General features: G+C 42.8%; 1 protein-coding gene across 1 annotated transcript; it reads right to left on the reverse strand.

Annotated features, from left to right (window-relative positions):
* Positions 1 to 2,468: 2,468 nt before the first annotated feature.
* Positions 2,469 to 21,041, reverse strand: cunh20orf194 (chromosome unknown C20orf194 homolog; the record flags this gene model as incomplete). Its single annotated transcript, XM_038984038.1, has 6 exons — positions 20,987 to 21,041; positions 20,663 to 20,787; positions 14,941 to 15,037; positions 3,254 to 3,360; positions 2,684 to 2,761; positions 2,469 to 2,570 (listed from the first exon to the last, which is right to left on the reverse strand). Coding segments are annotated over exons 1-6 (564 nt in total), but the record flags the coding sequence as incomplete, so codon positions are not given.
* Between the last annotated feature and the right edge of the window lie 647 nt (positions 21,042 to 21,688).

Genomic DNA, 21,688 nt, shown 5'->3' on the forward strand with positions numbered 1-21,688 from the left:
GGTCATATCTCCTTCCCTAGTACCTGGTCATATCTCCATCCCTAGTACCTGGTCATATCTCCATCCCTAGTACCTGGTCATATCTCCATCTCTAGTACCTGGTCATATCTCCATCCCTAGTACCTGGTCATATCTCCATCTCTAGTACCTGGTCATATCTCCATCTCTAGTACCTGGTCATATCTCCCATCCTCTAGTACCTGGTGATATCTCCATCTCCTAGTACCTGGTCATATCTCCATCTCTAGTACCTGGTCATATCTCCATCTCTAGTACCTGGTCATATCTCCATCTCTAGTACCTGGTCATATCTCCATCCTAGTACCTGGTCATATCTCCATCCCTAGTACCTGGTCATATCTCCATCTCTAGTACCTGGTCATATCTCCATCCCTAGTACCTGGTCATATCTCCATCCCTAGTACCTGGTCATATCTCCATCCCTAGTACCTGGTCATATCTCCATCCCTAGTACCTGGTCATATCTCCATCCCTAGTACCTGGTCATATCTCCATCCCTAGTACCTGGTCATATCTCCATCCTAGTACCTGGTCATATCTCCATCCCTAGTACCTGGTCATATCTCCATCCCTAGTACCTGGTCATATCTCCATCCCTAGTACCGGTAATCTCCATCTCTAGTACCTGGGTCATATCTCCATCTCTAGTACCTGGTCATATCTCCATCCCTAGTACCTGGTCATATCTCCATCCTCTAGTACCTGGTCATATCTCCATCCCTAGTACCTGGTCATATCTCCATCCTAGTACCTGGTCATATCTCCATCCCTAGTACCTGGTCATATCTCCATCCCTAGTACCTGGTCATATCTCCATCCCTAGTACCTGGTCATATCTCCATCCCTAGTACCTGGTCATATCTCCTCCCTAGTACCTGGTCATATCTCCATCCCTAGTACCTGGTCATATCTCCATCCCTAGTACCTGGTCATATCTCCATCCCTAGTACCTGGTCATATCTCCATCCCTAGTACCTGGTCATATCTCCATCTCTAGTACCTGGTCATATCTCCATCTCTAGTACCTGGTCATATCTCCATCCCTGGTACCGGGTCATATCTCCATCCCTAGTACCTGGTCATATCTCCATCCCTAGTACCTAGTCATATCTCCATCCCTAGTACCTGGTCATATCTCCATCCCTAGTACCTGGTCATATCTCCATCCCTAGTACCTGGTCATATCTCCATCTCTAGTACCTGGTCATATCTCCTTCCCTAGTACCTGGTCATATCTCCATCCCTAGTACCTGGTCATATCTCCCTCCCTAGTCATATCTCCATCCCTAGTACCTGGTCATATCTCCATCCCTAGTCATATCTCCATCTCTAGTACCTGGTCATATCTCCATCCCTAGTACCGGGTCATATCTCCATCCCTAGTACCTGGTCATATCTCCATCCCTAGTACCTGGTCATATCTCCATCTCTAGTACCTGGTCATATCTCCATCCCTAGTACCGGGTCATATCTCCATCCCTAGTACCTGGTCATATCTCCATCTCTAGTACCTGGTCAAATCTTCATCCCTAGTACCTGGTCATATCTCCATCTCTAGTACCTGGTCATATCTCCATCTCTAGTACCTGGTCATATCTCCATCCCTAGTACCTGGTCATATCTCCTTCCCTAGTACCTGGTCATATCTCCATCCCTAGTCATATTTCCATCTCTAGTACCTGGTCATATCTCCGTCCCTAGTACCTGGTCATATCTCCATCCCTAGTACCTGGTCATATCTCCATCCCTAGTACCTGGTCATATCTCCATCCCTAGTCATATCTCCATCCCTAGTCATATCTCCATCTCTAGTACCTGGTCATATCTCCATCCCTAGTACCGGGTCATATCTCCATCCCTAGTACCTGGTCATATCTCCATCCCTAGTACCTGGTCATATCTCCATCCCTAGTACCTGGTCATATCTCCATCTCTAGTACCTGGTCATATCTACATCCCTAGTACCTGGTCATATCTCCATCCCTAGTCATATCTCCATCCCTAGTACCTAGTCATATCTCCATCCCTAGTACCTGGTCATATCTCCATCCCTAGTACCTGGTCATTTCTCCATCCCTAGTACCTGGTCATATCTCCATCCCTAGTACCTGGTCATATCTCCATCCCTAGTCATATCTCCATCTCTAGTACCTGGTCATATCTCCATCCCTAGTACCTGGTCATATCTCCATCCCTAGTACCTGGTCATATCTCCATCCCTAGTACCTGGTCATATCTCCATTTCTAGTACCTGGTCATATCTCCATCTCTAGTACCTGGTCATATCTCCATCCCTAGTACCTGGTCATATCTCCATCCCTAGTACCGGGTCATAACTCCATCCCTGGTACCATACCTGTGTATGTGACCAATAACATCTGCTGACCATGTGAATGTGACCAATACAATTTGATTAGACTGCTTTAGCGGTTCTAGTGTTAAGTTACCTCCCCTGCCTGAGCCTCAGACAGCTCCAGGATAGACAGATGGCTCTCAATGTCAAAGCTGGAGAAGAAACTGCTCCACTGCTTCTCAAACAACACCAGGTCCTGGAAGAGACACCATACCAGAGTCAGTGTGGCCATTACAACACGCTGGTCCAACGGTCCTGTTCCAACATCTACTCACAGGTGTGTGGTGCGTTCAAGCTCAGAATGGTTACCTCAGTCAGCAGGTTGTCTAGGGAGACAGGGTCCAATCTGGTGTAGGTCTGCCACAGCTTCTCACTAATGTCCATCAACTGGAACACACAGCACAGGACACACATCCAATCAACCATTTCCGAGAAGTAACCCAAACTCCTTGCTACGGCCAAATGCAACGCCAGGCCCACAGTTTCTTCTCTGCAATGAGTCTGGATCCGAGTACCTCCCTGACGATTATTATAATGCAAACACATTCTAACCATTCTGATTGGTCGCAGACAGATAGGTTGGGTCAGAGCCAGAACTCAAGTGGGTAAAGCAGTGTTTAGAAAATGTGTCATTGGCTTTGATACTCTGATTGGTTATAGATGATCCAATTGCTGATGACTTTGTTTTGTACAACGCCCCTCGTCACCACAAATGTCTAAGACTGAAGTATGTAGCGAATTTAGTTTGAGTCGTCAGGCAACTATTGAGTACCATTCAAATTAAATGGAGATGTCATTATTTTACTAACTATTCTGCCATGGATGTAAGGTTAGACAAATTCCACCTACAATTTGTATTAGTAATATCGAGTGAGGTACCTTGTATTTCATGGTGAAGAAGCTTCCTCCACCGATCCCCTCCAGAGCGAAGGCCTGAATGATGGGCCACTTCTCTATCATAAACATGTCAAACGTCTGGATGTGGCCTGAAACAGCACAGTTTCTCATTTACATATAAGCACAACACATCCCAAATCGTCACACTATAAAACAAGTTGCTGGTTACAGTTCAATTATGTTAACATTGTTCAATTAGTTGTTTGCTTCATTACATAAGTGGAACAATTGAAGTCACGTCGGAGGCTGTTAAGCAATTACTGGTTACCAAGGAGGTAGTTCTAGAGGAGTAATTACTGGTTACCAAGGAGGTAGTTATAGAGGAGTAATTACTGGTTACCAAGGAGGTAGTTATAGAGGAGTAATTACTGGTAACCAAGGAGGTAGTTATAGAGGAGTAATTACTGGTTACCAAGGAGGTAGTTATAGAGGAGTAATTACTGGTAACCAAGGAGGTAGTTATAGAGGAGTAATTACTGGTTACCAAGGAGGTAGTTCTAGAGGAGTAATTACTGGTTACCAAGGAGGTAGTTATAGAGGAGTAATTACTGGTTACCAAGGAGGTAGTTATAGAGGAGTAACTCCTGGTTACCAAGGAGGTAGTTATAGAGGAGTAATTACTGGTAACCAAGGAGGTAGTTATAGAGGAGTAATTACTGGTAACCAAGGAGGTAGTTATAGAGGAGTAATTACTGGTAACCAAGGAGGTAGTTATAGAGGAGTAATTACTGGTAACCAAGGAGGTAGTTATAGAGGAGTATTTACTGGTAACCCAGGAGGTAGTTATAGAGGAGTAATTACTGGTAACCAAGGAGGTAGTTATGGAGGAGTAACTCCTGGTTACCAAGGAGGTAGTTATAGAGGAGTAATTACTGGTAACCAAGGAGGTAGTTATAGAGGAGTAATTACTGGTAACCAAGGAGGTAGTTATAGAGGAGTAATTACTGGTAACCAAGGAGGTAGTTATAGAGGAGTAATTACTGGTAACCAAGGAGGTAGTTATAGAGGAGTAATTACTGGTTACCAAGGAGGTAGTTATAGAGGAGTAATTACTGGTAACCAAGGAGGTAGTTATAGAGGAGTAATTACTGGTAACCAAGGAGGTAGTTATGGAGGAGTAATTACTGGTTACCAAGGAGGTAGTTATAGAGGAGTAATTACTGGTAACCAAGGAGGTAGTTATAGAGGAGTAATTACTGGTTACCAAGGAGGTAGTTATAGAGGAGTAATTACTGGTTACCAAGGAGGTAGTTATAGAGGAGTAATTACTGGTAACCAAGGAGGTAGTTATGGAGGAGTAACTCCTGGTTACCAAGGAGGTAGTTATAGAGGAGTAATTACTGGTAACCAAGGGGGTAGTTATGGAGGAGTAATTACTGGTAACCAAGGAGGTAGTTATAGAGGAGTAATTACTGGTTACCAAGGAGGTAGTTATAGAGGAGTAATTACTGGTTACCAAGGAGGTAGTTATAGAGGAGTAATTACTGGTTACCAAGGAGGTAGTTATAGAGGAGTAATTACTGGTAACCAAGGAGGTAGCTATAGAGGAGTAATTACTGGTAACCAAGGAGGTAGTTATGGAAGAGTAACTCCTGGTAACCAAGGAGGTAGTTATAGAGGAGTAATTACTGGTTACCAAGGAGGTAGTTATAGAGGAGTATTTACTGGTAACCAAGGAGGTAGTTATGGAGGAGTAACTCCTGGTTACCAAGGAAGTAGTTATGGAGGAGTAACTCCTGGTTACCAAGGAGGTAGTTATAGAGGAGTAATTACTGGTAACCAAGGAGGTAGTTATAGAGGAGTAATTACTGGTTACCAAGGAGGTAGTTATAGAGGAGTAATTACTGGTTACCAAGGAGGTAGTTATGGAGGAGTAACTCCTGGTTACCAAGGAAGTAGTTATGGAGGAGTAACTCCTGGTTACCAAGGAAGTAGTTATGGAGGAGTAACTCCTGGTTACCAAGGAGGTAGTTATGGAGGAGTAACTCCTGGTAACCAAGGAAGTAGTTATAGAGGAGTAATTACTAGTTACCAAGGAAGTAGTTATGGAGGAGTAACTCCTGGTTACCAAGGAAGTAGTTATGGAGGAGTAACTCCTGGTTACCAAGGAAGTAGTTATGGAGGAGTAACTCCTGGTTACCAAGGAGGTAGTTATAGAGGAGTAATTACTGGTAACCAAGGAGGTAGTTATAGAGGAGTAATTACTGGTAACAAATGAGGTAGTTATAGAGGAGTAATTACTGGTAACCAAGGAGGTAGTTATAGAGGAGTAATTACTGGTAACCAAGGAGGTAGTTATGGAGGAGTAACTCCTGGTTACCAAGGAGGTAGTTATAGAGGAGTAACTCCTGGTTACCAAGGAAGTAGTTATGGAGGAGTATTTACTGGTTACCAAGGAGGTAGCTATAGAGAAGTATTTACTGGTTACCAAGGAGGTAGTTATAGAGGAGTAACTCCTGGTAACCAAGGAGGTAGTTATAGAGGAGTATTTACTGGTAACCAAGGAGGTAGTTATAGAGGAGTAACTCCTGGTTACCAAGGAAGTAGTTATGGAGGAGTATTTACTGGTTACCAAGGAGGTCGTTATAGAGGAGTAACTCCTGGTTACCAAGGAAGTAGTTATGGAGGAGTAACTCCTGGTTACCAAGGAAGTAGTTATAGAGGAGTAATTACTGGTTACCAAGGAAGTAGTTATAGAGGAGTAATTACTGGTTACCAAGGAAGTAGTTATAGAGGAGTAACTCCTGGTTACCAAGGAAGTAGTTATGGAGGAGTAATTACTGGTTACCAAGGAAGTAGTTATAGAGGAGTAATTACTGGTTGCCAAGGAAGTAGTTATGGAGGAGTAACTCCTGGTTACCAAGGAAGTAGTTATAGAGGAGTAATTACTAGTTACCAAGGAAGTAGTTATGGAGGAGTAACTCCTGGTTACCAAGGAAGTAGTTATGGAGGAGTAACTCCTGGTTACCAAGGAGGTAGTTATAGAGGAGTATTTACTGGTTACCAAGGAAGTAGTTATGGAGGAGTAAATACAGTGCATTCGGGAAGTATTCAGACCTTCACTTTTAACACATTACAGCCTTACTCTAAAATGTATTAAATAGTTTCCCCCCTCATCAATCTACACACAATACCCCATAACGACAAAGCAAACACAGGTTTTTAGATATATATATATTTATTTTTTTAACTGCAATCTCATAAATATTCAGACCCTTTACTCAGTAATTTGTTGAAGCCTTTTTGGCAGCGATTACAGCCTTGAGTCTTCCCGGGTATGACGCTATAAGCTTGGCACACCTGTATTTGGGTAGTTTCTCACATTCTTCCCTGCAGATCCTCTCAAGCTCTGTCAGGTTGGATGGGGAGCTTTGCTGCACAGCTATTTTAAGGTCTCTCCAGAGATGTTCAATCGGGCTCAAATTCGGGCTCTGGCTGGGCCACTCAAGAACATTCAGAGACTTGTCCTGGAGCCACTCCTGTGTTGTCTTGGCTGTGTGCTTAGGGTCGTTGTCCTGAGCGCTCTGGAGCAGGTTTTCATCAAGGATCTTTCTGTACTTTGCTCCGTTCATCCTACCCTCGATCATGACTAGTCTCCCAGTCCCTGCTGCTGAAAAACATCCCCACACCATGATGCTGCCACCACCATGCTTCACCGTAGGGATGGTGCCAGGTTTCCTCCAGATGTGACGCTTGGCATTCAGGCCAAAGAGTTCAATCTTGGTTTCAACAGACGAGAGAATATTGTTTATCATGGTCTGAGAGTCATTAGGTGCCTTTTGGCAAACTCCAAGCGGGCTGTCGTGTGCCTTTTACTGAGGAGTGGCTTCCGTCTGGCCACTCTAGCATAAAAAGGCTTGATTGGTGGAGTGCTGCAGAGATGGATATTGTCATGGCAATTTCCTGTATTACCAAATGAGGAGAGTTACAAACCACACACCAGTCAGAGTTATACTTAAACTTCATCTTTAATAATATGAGCTTTACAATAGCCCTTTGACTCTCAGATCAATTCAGTGTCTATAATGAATTCTGAGAGTCCCTACAGTAGAATACAAAGATCTTTTATAGCCAAGATACACCCCTCTCAACTTACATGACGAACAACCGATCTTAGGAACTCTTCACAAAGGGCCTTTTACTTGAAGAAAGGAGTATCCCTTCGCCAGATTGCATTCGCTATAAATTATCGCTCAGTTTGGTCTCTAAAACGAGGTTCTAATCTCGTTCCTGGTACTTCATAGTACCAAAACATTACCTCATCCAAGGCATAACTCAATTGTCAACTCTAGATACTCCTATCTCAAGTAAACCCCCTCTTCTCCCCACTCCTGGACAAGCTCACTGAGGGGAGTGACTTGCGCACAGACATTGTGGAGTCAAGTAATTGGTTCCCCCTTAATCACGCCATCCCTTCACATGGTTTAACAGATACTTTCACATATGAAGACAATGTTCCATCCTGTCCTCTTCCCTTTATGATATTCTGCATAGCACCAGGGACATGTGAAAGACAAGCCTGACCTCTCCCCTCTCTGGGCCCCAAGTGACTGAGCCCTGAGGGAAGAAGTGCAACTGCCAACACCAGATTCCAAAGGGATACATTCTAATAAAAAGTATATCACATAAGAATATTATACAGATATGACATCTTAATTACTTATGTTACCCAACTAATTCTGATTCATCCGCCACACTATCCTTCTGGAAGGTTCTCCCATCTCCACATCGGAACTCTGGAGTGACTCCCGATTGCTCAGTTTGGCCGGGCGGCCAGATCTAGGAAGTCTGGGTGGTTCCAAACTTCTTCCATTTAAGAATGATGGAGGCCACTGTTCTTAGTGATCTTCAATGCGGCAGATTTTTTTTGGTACCCTTCCCCCAGATCTGTGCCTCAACACAATCCTGTTTCAGAGCTCTACAGATAATTCCTTCGACCTCATGGCTTGGTTTTTGCTCTAACATGCACTGTCAACTGTGGGACCTTATATAGAGAGGTGTGTGCCTTTCCGAATGATGTCCAATCAATTTACCACAGGTGGACTCCACTCAAGTTGTAGAAAAATCTCAAGGATGATCAATGGAAACAAGATGCACCTGAGCTCAGCTTAGAGTCTCATAGCAAAGGGTATGAATACCTGTTTTCACTTTGTCATAATAAAGATATTGTGTGTAGATTGCTTATTTTAGAATAAGGCTGTAACGTATGTCATTACTGTCCTGTGAGGATCAGAATGGGTCAAATCAGCTTGGCAGTGGAAGACAGTAACCACAGAGGGGGGAGGGAGCTGCTGGGGGGGTTGACTTTCTCTCCCCCTCCAGTATTAACCAAAGGAATGTCTTTGTTAATAACCTGTTGAGGACAGAGGGCGCTGTTTTCACTTTGGGGGAAAATCGTGCCCAATTTAAACGGCAATTCTTGCTCGTACAATATGCATATTATTATTACAATTGGATAGAAAACACTCTCTAGTTTCTAAAACCGTTTGAATTATATCTGTGAGTAAAACAGAACTCAAGTTGGAGCAAACTACCTGACAGGAAGTGGAAAATCTGAAATCGATGCTCTGTTCTAGGGCCTGCCTATAAATGGGCTTCATATATATCAGTATACATGCACTTCATACGTCTTCCACTAGATGTCGACAGGCAGTGAGAAAAAAATGGAGTGAATAACTTGATCTGGGGTCGAATAAAAGCTCTCGGCATAACGTGTCACCAGTTTCCTGTTTTCTGGAGAGAGCGTGAAGGGACCTGGTTTTGCCTTCTGAAATGCTGCCGTTATAGACGACTAATATCTCCGGCTTTGATTTTATTTGATACATGTGACAATATCATCGTAAAGTATGTTTTTTCAATATAGTTTTATTAGATTATTGAAATTTATTCGGGACGTTAGGCGTGTTGCGTTGTGTGCCTTTGTTCAGGAAGGAGAGCTTCGCGCTACTTTGCTAGCTTTCCATGCTAATTGACTGGAGAAGAGGACATTCTAAATCCAAACAACGATTGTTCTGGACAAAGGACCCCTTGTACAACATTCTGATGAAAGATCATCAAAAGTAGGACCCATTTTATGATGCTATTTCATATATCTGTCGAACATGTGAAATAGTCGTTTGCGCCCAGATTTTGGGTACTCTCTCGCTATAACTAAGCTGTATGTCGTAATGAAGTTATTTTTAGAATTCTAACACGGCGATTGCATTAAGAACTAGTGTATCTATCATTTCCTATACAACATGTATTTTCTAGTAACGTTTATGAATAGTTATTTGGTCAGAATAGTTGAGTGTCGTAAAAATATCCGCACATTCTGGGAAAAAGATGCTACGTTAGCACAATGTATAACCACTGATTTCAGCTCTAAATATGCACATTTTCGAACAAAACATAAGTGTATGTATAACCTGTCATCTGATGAAGGTTTATGAAGGTTAGTGAAAATTAATATCTTTTGCTGGTTTATTCCCTATCGCTAACGTGCCTATTGCTATCGCTAACGTGCCTTGATGAATGAATGCGGTAGTGTGGTAGGCTATTGTAGTAAGCTAATATAATGCTATATTGTGTTTTCGCTGTAAAACACTTTTAAAAAATCGGAAATATTGGCTGGATTCACAAGATGTTTGTCTTTAATTTGCTGTACACCATCGATTTTTCAGAAATGTTTTATGATGAGTATTTAGGTATTTGACGTTGGTGTCTGTAATTACTCTGGCTGCTTCGGTTCTATTTCTGACGGTAGCTGTGATGGTAGCTGCAATGTAAAACTGATTTATACCTCAAATATGCACATTTTTCGAACAAAACAGATTTATTGTATAACATGTTATAAGACTGTCATCTGATGAAGTTGGTTCTTGGTTAGTTAGGTTGGCTTTGTGCATGCTACCTGTGCTGTGAAAAATGTCTGTCCTGTTTTGTATTTGGTGGTGAGCTAACATAAATATATGTGGTGTTTTCGCTGTAAAACATTTTAAAAATCGGACATGTTGACTGGATTCACAAGATGTGTATCTTTCATTTGCTGTATTGGACTTGTTAATGTGTGAAAGTTAAATATTTCTAAAAAATATCTTTTGAATTTCGCGCTCTGCCTTTTCAGTGGAATGTGGGAGGAGTTCCGCTAGTGGAACGCCGGAGCCAGACAGGTTAACAGACAGTCTTCCTGCCGATACTCTTAACAGTTTCTAAAGCGAATACTGGAACAATATTTCTCACATAAGAACATGGGGAATGGTCAGAGATGATCTATAGAAAACTAATGTCATATCAGTTTTTATTTTGTGATGTCATTAAAAAGGTTATAAAGGAAATACTGTAACTAGAAAAGTCTATACACTACAGATATGAAGTCTCCATCCTTAACGCTGTATATGAAATATGACAAATTATGAAAGTATTTGTTTTAAGATAGGAATGTGATTTTAGGAGCCATAAAATAATCTATCGCCTATAAACTGTGCACAGTAAGTAGCCACGCCCCAAGTGAGGTCAGAGAATGTGTCAGCCTGACGGAACCGCCCCCTTCGGCCAGAGTGCATAAAAGCATGAGGCGGTAGCTACACGTTTGAAATGGTTGGAACTTTGAACCGCAACACGAGGTGAAGAAAATAAACTCACCTCCCAGACTAGACCAGAACATTGCCAAACTCTGACTATCAACACCAGGTGGAAAAAACTCCCCTCTCGGACAATCACTGGTATGGCTGATTAGCTGTCCTAAGTCAAATATCTAGAAAAACGAATTTAAGTGGGACCAATGTACTACTCTTCTCAAATCACCGTCGTACACGACTCTCATCACCCCACTGGAACCATCAACACAGCTGGCTAGCCAATCTTCAAATCAGCACTTCAGGAGCGAATGGAACAGAGTGAACTCTGTAGTTCTTTTCAGGATTACACAACGGACAAAGACAAATCAAACTTAAATACATTCATGATTTCTGATTCCAAATGGGCGGCGGTTAGTGTGCAAAGTATATGATTACTGTGAGAATAGTTTTGAAAACGTATCAACGATAAGTGTCTCTTTCTCTCTCTATCCATGTCGTTGTGTAAAAAGCCATATGTTGTGTCAGTCCACTAGGGACCTTTTTCTCATGTATTAAGTGTGTTTGTTATCCTGTGTTATCATTTACTTAGCTAGTAAATAAATTATTTAACCAATTTGAGTATCAAATCAAATTGTATTTGCATAGACCTAACAGAGAAATGCTTACTTAAAAGCACATAACACTATTGTTTTTTTTAACTGCATTGTTGGTTAAGTATAAAACAGATCAGTAAAAAATAAAAAATAATTAAAGAGCAGCAGTAAATAACAATAGCGGGGCTATATACAGGGGGTACCAGTACAGAGTCAAAGTGCGGGGACACCGGTTAGTCAAGACAATTGAGGTAATATATACATGTAGATACAGTTAAAGTGACTATGCAGAGATAATAAACAGAGAGTAGCAGCAGTGTAAAAGAGGAGGTCAGAGGGGGACAATGCAAATAGTCTGGGTAGCCATTTGATTAGCTGTTCAGGAGCCTTATGGCTTGTGGGTAAAAGCTGCTAAGAAGCCTTTTTGACCTAGACTTGGCACTCCAGTACCGCTTGCCGTGCGGTAGCAGAGAGAACAAGTCGATGACTAGGGTGGCTGGAGTCTGACAATTTTCAGGGCGTTTCTCTGACACCGCCTGGTATAGAGGTCCTGGACGGAAGGAAGTTTGGTCCCAGTGATGTACTGGACCATATGCACTACCCTCTGTAGTGCCTTGCAACTGGAGGCCGAGCAGTTTCCATACCAGGCAGTGATGCAACCAGTCAGGATGCTCTCGATTGTGCAGCTGTAGAACTTTTTGAGGATCTGAAGACCCATGCAAAATCTTTTCAGTCTCCTGATGGGGAATAGGCTTTGTCGTGCCCTCTTCACAACTGTCTTGGTGTGCTTGAACCATGATAATTTGTTGGTGATGTGGACACCAAGGAACTTGAAGCTCTCAACCTGCTCAACTAAAGCCCTGTCGATGAGAATAGCGGCGTGCTCGGTCCTCCTTTTCCTTTTCCTTTTCCTGTAGTCCACAAGAATGTCTTGATCACGTTAAGGGAGAGGTTGTTATCCTGGCACCAAACGACTGGCATTTGCCAGTTGGTCAGAGCATGCTCGGAGTAAACGTCCTGGTAATCCGTCTGGCCCTGCGGCCTTGTGAATGTTGACCTGTTTAAAAGTCTCTCACATCGAATACGAAGAGCATTATCACACAGTCATCCGGAACAGCTGATGATCTCATGCATGCTTCAGCGTTGCTTGCCTCGAAGATGAGAAGTAATTTAGCTCGTCTGGTTGGCTCGTGTCGCTGGGCAGCTCACAGCTGTGCTTCCCTTTGTCGTCTGTAATAGTTTGCAAGCCCTGCCACATCTGACGAGCGTCGGAGCTGGTGTAGTACGATTCAATCTTAAGTCTTGTATTTACGATTTGCCTGTTTAATGGTTCGTCGGACGGCATAGCGGGATTTCTTATAAGCGTCCGGGTTAGAGTCCCGCTCCTTGAAAGCGGCAGCTCTACCCTTTAGCTCAGTGCGAATGTTGCCTGTAATCCATGGCTTCTGGCTGGGGTATGTATATACAGTCACTGTGGGGACGACGTCCTCGATGCACTTATTGATGAAGCCAGTGACCAATGTGGTGTACTCCTCAATGCCATTGGAAGAATCCCAGAACATATTCCAGTCTGTGCTAGAAAAACAGTCCTGTAGCTTAGCATCTGCGTCATCTGACCACTTATTTTTTGAATGAGTCACTGGTGCTTCCTGCTTTAGTTTTTGTTTGTATGCAGGAATCAGGAGGGTAGAATTATGGTCAGATTTGCCAAAGTCTCTGTGTGTGGAGTAAAGGTGCTCTAGAGTGATCTAGAGTTTTTTTCCCCTTTTTGCACATTTAACATGCTGGTAGATATTAGGTATAACGGATTTTCCCTGCATTAAAGTCCCCGGCCACTAGGAGCGCCGCCTCTGGATGAGCGTTTTCCTGTTTGCTTATGGCCGTATACAGCTCATTGAGTGAGGTTTTAGTGCCACCATCGGTTTGTGGTGGTAAATAAGACAGCTACGAAAAATACAGATGAAAACGCTCTAGGTAGATAATGTGGTCTACAGCTTATCATGAGATACTCTACCTCAGGCGAGCAAAACCTTGAGACTTCCTTAATATTAGATTCCGTGCACCAGCTGTTGTTTACAGCTGGTGCACCCCTTGTCTTACCAGAGGCAGCTCTTCTATATTGCCGATGCAGCGTAAACCCACCAGCTGTATGTTATCCATGTCGTCGTTCAGCCACGACTCGGTGAAACATAATACAGTCTTTAATGTCCCATTGGTAAGATATTCGTGAACGTAGCTTGTCTATTTTGTTATCCAATTATTGTACGTTGGCTAATAGGACTGATGGTAGAGGCAGATTACCCAGTCGCCGTCGGATCCTTACAAGGCACCCCGACCTATGTCCTCGATATCTCCGTCTCTTTCTCATGCGAATGACGGGGATTTGAGCCTTGTCAGGTGTCTGGAGTAAATCCTTCGCCTCCGACTCGTTAAAGAAAAAAATCTTCTTCCAGTTCGAGGTGAGTAATCTCTTGTCCTGATATCCAAAAGCGATTTTTCGGTCATAAAGAGACGGTGGCGGAAACATTATGTACAAAAATAAGTTACAAATAACACACAAAAACACACACAGTGGCACAATTGGTTAGGAGCCCATAAAACCATCTCATCCGGCGCCATTCTGCAACTTAGGTCTTTACTGAATCAGTACTGAATCATAAGGCTTAGGTCTTTACTGAATCAGTACTGAATCATAAGGCTTAGGTCTTTACTGAATCAGTACTGAATCATAAGGCTTAGGTCTTTACTGAATCAGTACTGAATCATAAGGCTGGTTTTTTAGGTCTTTACTGAATCAGTACTGAATCATAAGGCTGGTTTTTTAGGTCTTTACTGAATCAGTACTGAATCATAAGGCTGTTTTTTTAGGTCTTTACTGAATCAGTACTGAATCATAAGGCTGGTTTTTTAGGTCTTTACTGAATCAGTACTGAATCATAAGGCTGTTTTTTTAGGTCTTTACTGAATCAGTACTGAATCATAAGGCTGTTTTTTTAGGTCTTTACTGAATCAGTACTGAATCATAAGGCTTAGGTCTTTACTGAATCAGTACTGAATCATAAGGCTGGTTTTTTAGGTCTTTACTGAATCAGTACTGAATCATAAGGCTGGTTTTTTAGGTCTTTACTGAATCAGTACTGAATCATAAGGCTGGGTTTTTTTTTTTGCAGATGCAGGAGGTTACGACTGTTCAGAATGATGATATGATGTTATGATTAATACGTTGACTGTTTTATGGATGGAATAGGTAAAGACCTTCAGAGTTTAATTCGGGAGATGGTAACAACCGCTCTCGTGGTGCCCCAAATCCTAATAAGTTAATTGTTACATGATTAATTTAAATCATGTTAACAAATATGTTAACAAATTAGTTGATTAAATAAATAACAATCATCAGATTAATGAAAGTAAAGTCACGACACGTAACAAAATGTGGGAAAAGTCAAGGGGTCTGAATACTTGCCAAAGGTACTGTACATGTAACATGTAGTATGTAATCTCTGTAACTATACTGTACCCTGGGTGCTGTAAGGAACTCCTATACGGCTGCAGTCTTGAACCATGCTCACAAAGCTGGAGATCTTAAACTCCTCCGATGCTTCCTCGTCTTCATACTGCAGGGGGAGATGAGGGGGAAAACAAAGAAGGAGGGCAGAGAACAGGAGTGAACACAATCAACATTCAACTTAGACAGGCAGTGACCTGTGTATCTGCTTGGTTAAGGAAACATACAGTGACCTGTGTATCTGCTTGGTTAAGGAGACAGGCAGTGACCTGTGTATCTGCTTGGTTAAGGAGACAGGCAGTGACCTGTGTATCTGCTTGGTTAAGGAGACAGGCAGTGACCTGTGTATCTGTTTGGTTAAGGAGCATACAGTGACCTGTGTATCTGCTTGGTTAAGGAGACAGGCAGTGACCTGTGTATCTGCTTGGTTAAGGCAACATACAGTGACCTGTGTATCTGCTTGGTTAAGGCGACATACAGTGACATGTGTATCTGCTTGGTTAAGGAGACAGGCAGTGACCTGTGTATCTGCTTGGTTAAGGAAACATACAGTGACCTGTGTATCTGCTTGGTTAAGGCAACATACAGTGACATGTGTATCTGCTTGGTTAAGGAGACAGGCAGTGACCTGTGTATCTGCTTGGTTAAGGAGACAGGCAGTGACCTGTGTATCTGCTTGGTTAAGGAGACAGGCAGTGACCTGTGTATCTGCTTGGTTAAGGAGCATACAGTGACCTGTGTATCTGCTTGGTTAAGGAGACAGACAGTGACCTGTGTATCTGCTTGGTTAAGGAGACAGGCAGTGACCTGTGTATCTGCTTGGTTAAGGAAACATACAGTGACCTGTGTATCTGCTTGGTTAAGGAGACAGGCAGTGACCTGTGTATCTGCTTGGTTAAGGAGACAGGCAGTGACCTGTGTATCTGCTTGGTTAAGGAAACATACAGTGACCTGTGTATCTGCTTGGTTAAGGAGACAGGCAGTGACCTGTGTATCTGCTTGGTTAAGGAAACATACAGTGACCTGTGTATCTGCTTGGTTAAGGAGACAGGCAGTGACCTGTGTATCTGCTTGGTTAAGGAGACAGGCAGTGACCTGTGTATCTGCTTGGTTAAGGAGACAGGCAGTGACCTGTGTATCTGCTTGGTTAAGGAGCATACAGTGACCTGTGTATCTGCTTGGTTAAGGAGACAGGCAGTGACCTGTGTATCTGCTTGGTTAAGGCAACATACAGTGACCTGTGTATCTGCTTGGTTAAGGCGACATACAGTGACATGTGTATCTGCTTGGTTAAGGAGACAGGCAGTGACCTGTGTATCTGCTTGGTTAAGGAGACAGGCAGTGACCTGTGTATCTGCTTGGTTAAGGAGACAGGCAGTGACCTGTGTATCTGCTTGGTTAAGGAGCATACAGTGACCTGTGTATCTGCTTGGTTAAGGAGACAGGCAGTGACCTGTGTATCTGCTTGGTTAAGGCAACATACAGTGACCTGTGTATCTGCTTGGTTAAGGCGACATACAGTGACATGTGTATCTGCTTGGTTAAGGAGACAGGCAGTGACCTGTGTATCTGCTTGGTTAAGGAGACATACAGTGACCTGTGTATCTGCTTGGTTAAGGAGACAGGCAGTGACCTGTGTATCTGCTTGGTTAAGGAAACATACAGTGACCTGTGTATCTGCTTGGTTAAGGAGACAGGCAGTGACCTGTGTATCTGCTTGGTTAAGGCGACAGGCAGTGACCTGTGTATCTGCTTGGTTAAGGAGACATACAGTGACCTGTGTATCTGCTTGGTTAAGGCAACATACAGTGACCTGTGTATCTGCTTGGTTAAGGCGACATACAGTGACCTGTGTATCTGCTTGGTTAAGGAGCATACAGTGACCTGTGTATCTGCTTGGTTAAGGAGCATACAGTGACCTGTGTATCTGCTTGGTTAAGGAGCATACAGTGACCTGTGTATCTGCTTGGTTAAGGAGCATACAGTGACCTGTGTATCTGCTTGGTTAAGGCGACAGGCAGTGACCTGTGTATCTGCTTGGTTAAGGAGACAGGCAGTGACCTGTGTATCTGCTTGGTTAAGGAGACATACAGTGACCTGTGTATCTGCTTGGTTAAGGAAACATACAGTGACCTGTGTATCTGCGTGGTTAAGGAGACAGGCAGTGACCTGTGTATCTGCTTGGTTAAGGAGACAGGCAGTGACCTGTGTATCTGCTTGGTTAAGGAGACAGGCAGTGACCTGTGTATCTGCTTGGTTAAGGCGACAGGCAGTGACCTGTGTATCTGCTTGGTTAAGGAGACATACAGTGACCTGTGTATCTGCTTGGTTAAGGAGACAGGCAGTGACCTGTGTATCTGCTTGGTTAAGGAGCATACAGTGACCTGTGTATCTGCTTGGTTAAGGAGACAGGCAGTGACCTGTGTATCTGCTTGGTTAAGGAGACATACAGTGACCTGTGTATCTGCTTGGTTAAGGCGACAGGCAGTGACCTGTGTATCTGCTTGGTTAAGGAAACATACAGTGACCTGTGTATCTGCTTGGTTAAGGAAACATACAGTGACCTGTGTATCTGCTTGGTTAAGGAGACATACAGTGACCTGTGTATCTGCTTGGTTAAGGAAACATACAGTGACCTGTGTATCTGCTTGGTTAAGGAAACATACAGTGACCTGTGTATCTGCTTGGTTAAGGAGACAGGCAGTGACCTGTGTATCTGCTTGGTTAAGGAAACATACAGTGACCTGTGTATCTGCTTGGTTAAGGAAACATACAGTGACCTGTGTATCTGCTTGGTTAAGGAGACAGGCAGTGACCTGTGTATCTGCTTGGTTAAGGAAACATACAGTGACCTGTGTATCTGCTTGGTTAAGGAAACATACAGTGACCTGTGTATCTGCTTGGTTAAGGAGACAGGCAGTGACCTGTGTATCTGCTTGGTTAAGGAAACATACAGTGACCTGTGTATCTGCTTGGTTAAGGAAACATACAGTGACCTGTGTATCTGCTTGGTTAAGGAAACATACAGTGACCTGTGTATCTGCTTGGTTAAGGAAACATACAGTGACCTGTGTATCTGCTTGGTTAAGGAAACATACAGTGACCTGTGTATCTGCTTGGAAACAAATAGAAACTCATTTCTATTAATTAGGTCATCTAATCAAGACATAAAAAGATTGTTATTTACTTCTTGATCAATTGAAAATTTGAAAGAGAACTTAGAAGTGTGATGGTAGTAAGCTAACATCTGCCTGGGTAAGGCAGTCTATGTGATCATAGTAGTGAACTAACATCTGCCTGGGTAAGGCAGTCTATGTGATCATAGTAGTGAACTAACCTCTGCCTGATTAGGCAGTCTATGTGATCATAGTAGTGAACTAACCTCTGCCTGGTTAGGCAGTCTATGTGATTATAGTAGTGAACTAACCTCTGCCTGGTTAGGCAGTCTATGTGATCATAGTAGTGAACTAACCTCTGCCTGGTTAGGCAGTCTATGTGATTATAGTAGTGAACTAACCTCTGCCTGGTTAGGCAGTCTATGTGATTATAGTAGTGAACTAACCTCTGCCTGGTTAGGCAGTCTATGTGATTATAGTAGTGAACTAACCTCTGCCTGGTTAGGCAGTCTATGTGATTATAGTAGTGAACTAACCTCTGCCTGGTTAGGCAGTCTATGTGATTATAGTAGTGAACTAACATCTGCCTGGTTAGGCAGTCTATGTGATTATAGTAGTGAACTAACCTCTGCCTGGTTAGGCAGTCTACAGTTGAAGTCGGAAGTTTACATACACCTTAGCCAAATACATTTAAACTCTGTTTTTCACAATTCCTGATATTTAATCATCGTAAAAATTCCCGGTCTTAGGTCAGTTAGGATCACCACTTTATTTTAAGAATGTGAAATGTCAGAATAATAGTAGAGAGAATTATTTATTTCAGATTTAATTATTTTCATCACATTCCCAGTGGGTCAGAAGTTTACATGCACTCAATTAGTACTTGGTAGCATTGCCTTTAAATTGTTTAACTTGGGTCAAACGTTTCGGGTAGCCTTCCACAAGCTTCCCACAATAAGTTGGGTGAATGTTGGCCCATTCCTCCTGACAGAGCTGGTGTAACTGAGTCAGGTTTGTAGGCCTCCTTGCTCACACACACTTTTTCAGTTCTGCCCACAAATTTTCTATGGGATTGAGGTCAGGGCTTTGTGATGGCCACTCCAATACCTTTACTTTGTTGTCCTTAAGCCATTTTGCCACAACTTTGGACGTATGCTTGGGGTCATTGTCCATTTGGAAGACCCATTTGCGACCAAGCTTTAACTTCCTGACTGATGTCTTGAAATGTTGCTTCAATATATCCACATAATTTCCCTCCCTTATGATGCCATCTATTTTGTGAAGTGCACCAGTTCCTCCTGCAGCAAAGCACCCCACAACATGATGCTGCCACCCCCGTGCTTCACGGTTGGGATGGTGTTCTTCGGCTTGCAAGCCTCCCCCTTTTTCCTCCAAACATAACGATGGTCATTATGGCCAAACAGTTCTATTTTTGTTTCATCAGACCAGAGGACATTTCTCCAAAAAGTACGATCTTTGTCCCCATGTGCAGTTGCAAACCGTAGTCTGGCTTTTTTATGGCGGTTTTGGAGCAGTGGCTTCTTCCTTGCTGATCGGCCTTTCAGGTTATGTCGATATTGAACTCGTTTTACTGTGGATATAGATACTTTTGTACCTGTTTCCTCCAGCATTTTCACAAGGTCCTTTGCTGTTGTTCTGGGATTGATTTTTACTTTTCTCACCAAAGTACGTTCATCTCTAGGAGACAGAACGCCTCTCCTTCCTGAGCGGTATGACGGCTGCGTGGTCCCATGGTGTTTATACTTGTGTACTATTGTTTGTACAGATGAACGTGGTACCTTCAGGCATTTGAAAATTGCTCCCAAGGATGAACCAGACTTGTGGAGGTCCACAATTTTTTTCTGAGGTCTTGGCTGATTTCTTTTGATTTTACCATGATGTCAAGCAAAGAGGCACTGAGTTTGAAGGTAGGCCTTGAAATACATCCACGGGTACACCTCCAATTGACTCAAATGATGTCAATTAGCCTATCAGAAGCTTCTAAAGCCATGACATAATTTTCTGGAATTTTCTAAGCTGTTTAAAGACACAGTCAACTTAGTGTATGTAAACTTCTGACCCACTGGAATTGTGATACGGTGAATTATAAGTTAAATAACCTGTCTGTAAAGAATTGTTGGGAAAAATGGCATGTCATGCACAAAGTAGATGTCCTAACCGACTTGCCAAAACTGTAGTTTGTTAACAAGAAATTTGTGGAGTGGTTGAAAAACGAGTTTTAATGACTCCAACCTAAGTGTATGTAAACTTCCAACTTCAACTGTATGTGATTACAGTAATAGCTAACCTCTGCCTGGTAAGACAGTCTATCTGGTTACAGTAACAGCTAACCTCTTCCTGGGTAAGACAGTCTATGTGATTACAGTAATAGCTAACCTCTGCCTGGTAAGACAGTCTATCTGGTTACAGTAATAGCTAACCTCTGCCTGGTAAGACAGTCTATCTGGTTACAGTAACAGCTAACCTCTTCCTGGGTAAGACAGTCTATGTGATTACAGTAATAGCTAACCTCTGCCTGGTAAGACAGTCTATCTGGTTACAGTAATAGCTAACCTCTGCCTGGTAAGACAGTCTATGTGGTTACAGTAACAGCTAACCTCTGTCTGGTTCATGCAGTGTATGGTGAGGTTCCTCCAGTGGGAGACGTAGGGCAGCAGGTAACTGTAGTTGACTGGGTTACAGTACAGGTGAACACTCTCGGCCTTGATCAGCACGATCACATCTGGAGATGAAGAGAGACGAGGAGAGAGGTCTCAATGTTAATGAGCCAGAACAACACACAGAGTAAGAGAGCATTAACAACACACTAGAAAACATAGGTTGTCATCCTAAAAGCACCCTATTCCCTATATAGTGCACTACTGTTGACCAGAGACTTATATGCACTATATAGGGAATAGGGTGCCATTCGGGATATAGACCCTTAGACATATTAATCACTGGAGCCTGGAGCGCTTGTTGAGAACCATCCAACATGGGTGAAGTAGTATGCATATACTGATCCTAACCCCTACTACTGACTATATACTGATCCTAACCCCTACTACTGACTATATACTGATCCTAACCCCTACTACTGACTATATACTGATCCCAACCCCTACTACTGACTATATACTGATCCTAACCCCTACTACTGACTATATACTGATCCTAACCCCTACTACTGACTATATACTGATCCTAACCCCTACTACTGACTATATACTGATCCTAACCCCTACTACTGACTATATACTGATCCTAACCCCATAACCCCTACTACTGACTATATACTGATCCTAACCCCTACTACTGACTATATACTGATCCCAACCCCTACTACTGACTATATACTGATCCCAACCCCTACTACTGACTATATACTGATCCTAACCCCTACTACTGACTATATACTGATCCTAACCCCTACTACTGACTATATACTGATCCTAACCCCTACTACTGACTATATACTGATCCTAACCCCTACTACTAACTATATACTGATCCTAACCCCTACTACTGACTATATACTGATCCTAACCCCTACTACTGACTATATACTGATCCTAACCCCATAACCCCTACTACTGACTATATACTGATCCCAACCCCTACTACTGACTATATACTGATCCTAA

This window comes from Salvelinus namaycush, unplaced genomic scaffold (genome assembly GCF_016432855.1).
Source record: "Salvelinus namaycush isolate Seneca unplaced genomic scaffold, SaNama_1.0 Scaffold2099, whole genome shotgun sequence".
NCBI classification, from domain to species: domain Eukaryota; kingdom Metazoa; phylum Chordata; class Actinopteri; order Salmoniformes; family Salmonidae; genus Salvelinus; species Salvelinus namaycush.